This window comes from Anneissia japonica, unplaced genomic scaffold, assembly GCF_011630105.1.
Source record: "Anneissia japonica isolate Jap-2015-1 unplaced genomic scaffold, ASM1163010v1 scaffold288058_len748972_cov163, whole genome shotgun sequence".
Lineage (NCBI taxonomy): Eukaryota > Metazoa > Echinodermata > Crinoidea > Comatulida > Comatulidae > Anneissia > Anneissia japonica.
The window spans coordinates 571256-576082 of NW_022701645.1; the positions used below are offsets into that span (position 1 = coordinate 571256).

At 33.6% G+C, this 4827-nt stretch overlaps 1 protein-coding gene across 2 annotated transcripts in view; it reads right to left on the reverse strand.

Moving 5' to 3' along the window:
- Positions 1-2553: 2553 nt before the first annotated feature.
- LOC117103676 (dimethylaniline monooxygenase [N-oxide-forming] 2-like) overlaps positions 2554-4827 on the reverse strand; it is a 27108-nt gene continuing 24834 nt past the window's right edge. For both annotated transcript variants that reach the window (XM_033244275.1, XM_033244276.1), the window contains exons 4-7: positions 4399-4656; positions 3810-3948; positions 3444-3682; positions 2554-3331 (exon numbers count right to left, since the gene is read on the reverse strand). In XM_033244275.1, coding sequence (XP_033100166.1) covers positions 3005-3331; positions 3444-3682; positions 3810-3948; positions 4399-4656 — 963 coding nt within the window. In that variant the 3' untranslated portion in view covers positions 2554-3004. The remainder of the gene's footprint in view (positions 3332-3443; positions 3683-3809; positions 3949-4398; positions 4657-4827) is intronic.

Here is a 4827-nt window from a genome sequence, read left to right on the forward strand (position 1 = left end):
TTATTTATTATTATTATTTATTTATTATTATTATTATTTACTATTATTGTTATTTAATATTATTATTTATTAATTATTTATTATTATCATTATTATTTATTAATTATTTATTATTATTATTTTTATTAATTATTATTTTATTATTATTATTATTATTTGTTGTTATTGTTATTTTTATTTTATTTATTTTTTTATTTTTGTTATTTATAATTTGTTGTTATTAATTATAATTTGTTATTGTTGTCGTTTTTTATTAATTATAATTTGTTGTTGTTATTAATTATAATTTGTTGTTGTTAATTATAATTTGTTGTTTTTGTTATTAATTATAATTTGTTGTTGTTATTAATTATAATTTGTTGTTGTTAATTATAATTTGTTGTTTTTGTTGTTATTAATTATAATTTGTTGTTGTTGTTGTTATTATTAATAATAATTTGTTGTTGTTATTGTTGTTAATTATAATTTGTTGTTTTTGTTTTTATTAATTATAATTTGTTGTTGTTGTTATTAATAATAATTTGTTGTTGTTATTATTAATAATTTGTTGTTGTTGTTATTAATTATAATTTGTTGTTGTTGTTGTTATGCGATTACCTCCAGTTCATGATATTCTCCTGGGTCTTTTGAGCTATGTCTAGGCTAATTCCCGAAGCTTAGAAACACAGCACTTTTTTCAATATGTGAGCTGTTCACTTCCAATGATGTTAGGTAAATCTAACTTCTCATGCCAGATCTTTGCTTTCTTCGATATGCTTCCAAGTGCACCAATTACGATAGGTATTACTGTCACTTTCGAGGCTCTGTGGATTCTGTTTATTTCAAATGCTAGGTCTTGATATTCATCCATCTTCTTCGTTCTTGAAATATTATTATAATATAATAATATAATATAATGTGTCTTCTTTTTATTATTATTATTATTATTATTATTATTATTATTATCATTATCATTATCATCATCATTATCATTATCATTATCATTATTATCATTATCATTATTATTATTATTATTATCATCATCATCATTAAACGAAGGCTAGCTTAACTTTGATATTCCAATTTTTTTCGCAATGTCGTTCAGTTACTAAACGACATATGTTTTTTATTTTTTCTATTTATTTATTTATTTTTTTTTTGGAGAGGGGTCAGGTCCCACACCACCACCCCCCTCTTTCCCCTCCCCCCGGCTGCGCCCATGGAATTATTGTTAAGATTTTTAAGGTATGAGAATGCAATTTCCGGACACCCAGAGGTCAATATTATTCTGAAAATGTTCGCATCTCAGCCCCAACCATGCTGAGGTGGTGTGGACTCTCATGCACCATGGGCGCAGGTCAGGGGGTAAGGGACACATTAATTTTTAAGTTGGGGGTTGGTCCCCCTCTCTTTTCGCAATGCAATTTCATGAGTCAAGAAGATGCCTGAAAATTGTTGAAATAAACTGCATAAATGATCCAGGTTGTAACGAAAGAGCGCTGTACAGCCAGAGTACATCTTTTAAATAAACATAGTACAGGTATCTCTGCCCACAAACATCTGAATTAGACCTACCTACTCGAGTGTTCGTGCCTTTTATTATAAATTAAGAAGTATCAGAAAAGCTTGCAAAGATAGGCCTAAGATTTGTTTTTGGCACATGAAGTAGGTAAAGTTAAATACATCAAAGACAATCAGTTTTTATTTTCTATGGTATACCATAGCGATTAATTAGATCGATGATGAATTTACTATATTATGGCATATCCGGCAATCTAGAGGTACTATATTTCCCCACCTTTTACCACCTCAGCCTAAACTATGGTGGGGCTGAGATGAGTGTGGACTCACGGTTTTGTAGTAGGTAAAGTAAATACATCAAAGACAATGTTTTTAAGTTTTATTTTCTATAGTACCGTACACTAAACATATTAATTGATCTCTATAGTTGCCGAAAATCGCTGATAAAAGATCATGAGAATTTGTTGGCGCTTCATTTTGACTATTGGTGAATGTGATATGATGATTTTTACTATATAAAAGTGTCATTTCCGGCCATCAGGTACTATTACCACGAAATATCGCACACCCCCACCCCCCCCCCCCCTCCTCTCTAACCCCCCCCACCACCTCTCTAACCTTTCAAAACAGATCTGCGCCTTACACGCACCCCCTACCGCTAAATCCTGCATCCGCACCCGCCTGTTCCTATATTCGTTTGCATAAACCCTTTACTTGGCTGAAAATCAAATTTTGAGATTTATATAGTAAAATGTTTGTAAATCTCAATGAACTAAAAATTACTTGGTATAAACATATTTTCAACTAAATCTTGGTCCAGTGTTATCCACCGTATGCACTCTTTGAAACGACCACTGGATTTACAATTTCGTTGTTTTTAATTGTTCTTCAATTTTTTTTCTACAATTTAATAATATTCATAATAAAATTTAAGCAGCCGCCAAAAGCATTTGCTTTTATTTTATCTCACCTCTAATAACTATGATAGTAAAAGAAAAAAAAAATGTTACATTGATTGATGGATGGATTGGCTTTCCTTCAAATAACACGATGCAAGATTCAAGATTCATTTATTATCGTCATACATAATACATACGACATTTCCTTGTAGATTGAACTCAGTGTCTCTATATAAACAGGCTTGCCTAAGTATAAAATGACTACAGGTGGGATCTTACACGGTAAGATCTTAGACGTACGACATCACAAGTCTTAAATATATGGGGTGACGTTGATTTCAGGGCTTATTTAATTTTACATGTAAAAAATGCATACAATTTCTTTTTCTCTCCGACGAATTTGTTCCTCCCTCACCACCCCCACCCCTCTCCACACACACACACACCACTGGCGCCACTCTTGTATGATTTTATCAAGATCTAGGCTATGTTGTGGGCTACATAGAATGAGGCGACAACACTACAACAGTCAGGATTCAGTGAATACTTGGGGACTAGGGTCAGAACCTCCATATATTAGCTTAAATGTATGTGTATGTACGTTGCTACATCTTAAAATATAATCCCAACATCACAGCAACAAACAGCACACCGAATACTAGGCCTACTTGAGCCAAAGTGTGAAGAAAGTTTCTATAGGGCACTTTAGAAGCACGCGTTTTTGTTGCCATCACTGTTTTTCGCGGACCAGCTAGCAGTGCATCCATCGCGCCGTTCCATGAGTGCGGTCCTTGAATACGGAACATGTACGGATACATCGTGCCAAAAGCAAGCTTCATCGCAATTCTAGGGCTCGTGAATATGTAACTCCAGAAACTTGGTAGAACGCCAATTCTCCGTGCGAGGTCGAGTATGTACGGCATCCAAAGCACCTGAAAATAAAGTAATCAACTTCATATTGAAAAAGTTATCAACAGTATAAATGATGTCTCATTTTACTAATGCTGACGAGAACCAATAATTTTTAACTGAATAGCAACTCACATATGCATGAACGTGGCCATGATCTTTTATGTTAATTTCTGATACTTCTTTGATGTCTTTTCTCATCGCATCTTTTGATGGTAATTTCAATTTCCCAGTTAAAATGCGTACAACGTAACGAGACTGCATCTCATATGCATATGCTTGAGGCCCAAGACCTTTGAAGAGACCGATAGCAGCGAGAGTAGGTACATCTGGGTTGAAAATGAACTTGTACAATTGAAGTTCCTCCATAGAATCTGAGGGAGTAATAAATCAAATGATGAAAGTGTCGAATATTAAAAATTTATATACCATGTAGTCTATTGCTTAGTATAGAGATTATAGAGGACATAATATTTATACATTTTATAGTTATAAACTTGCCTCTGATTTCTTTACTTTCTATGAACGGAAACCTCTTGTTATATCCGGTCGCTATAATCAGCGCATCAACGTTGTCCACGCGGGAACCATCCGTGAACACAACACCTGTTTTTGTCAGCCTTTCTATTCCAGGTTTAACCTTAATGATAACAATATTGTAAATAATGATGATAATGATAGTAACAATGATGAAACGATGACTTGGCGGCGGTGACAATAATGATGCTTATTGTAGTAATGATTTTAATGTAAGATACGATTACAATAGGTTGTAAATCATTAATATCCAGTTGAAATTATGTGAAGATACTAACAACTCGTCTTCCAAGTTGAGACCACCTTTGGGACCTGAAATTTAGGGTGGTCTCGGGCTTCAGTCTCCAATTGGAGGGTTAGCGTTGTGTTTAAAGATTGTTATCTGGTTCTTTGAAAAAGTGGTCTCTAATCAGAGGGGGTTGGGAAGGGGATATCGAATTGGAGGGTGCGCTGTAATTATATATGCTGCTGCCGCATGACCCCACTCAATGGATTGTTTTCATGTAAGAATGAGTTTTATTTGTGGTTGACTAATAAAAAAACAAAAACATACCTTTAATTTGCCACAGTATATTTGATTATCTATAGAATCATTTATCATAATAGTCGCTCCTGCGTAGAGGCGGATGTCACTCTCCAAACCAAGAGCCTCGTGGTTCACAGCACGCCTTATGACCCTCTCCATATACAGTTCTTGAAAGCACTCTGGCATGTAGTTGAACCATTGGCTAAGAATGTGTGTATCCCAGGGTCCTTTGCCTGCGAATGTTCTTCGTAACACCCAACATCCTCTGCGAGTACTTATATATGTCTGAAATAATATCACTTAAAGCTTCAATTTAAAACATGAGGGAATAAGTTTAAAGTAATTTTTCAGTTCTACGTCTATACATTTAAATATATTTGACACAATAATGTACTGAAGAACGATTAAACAAAAATAAATGATTACAAACGAATGAAGAAATAGAAAAACATATAT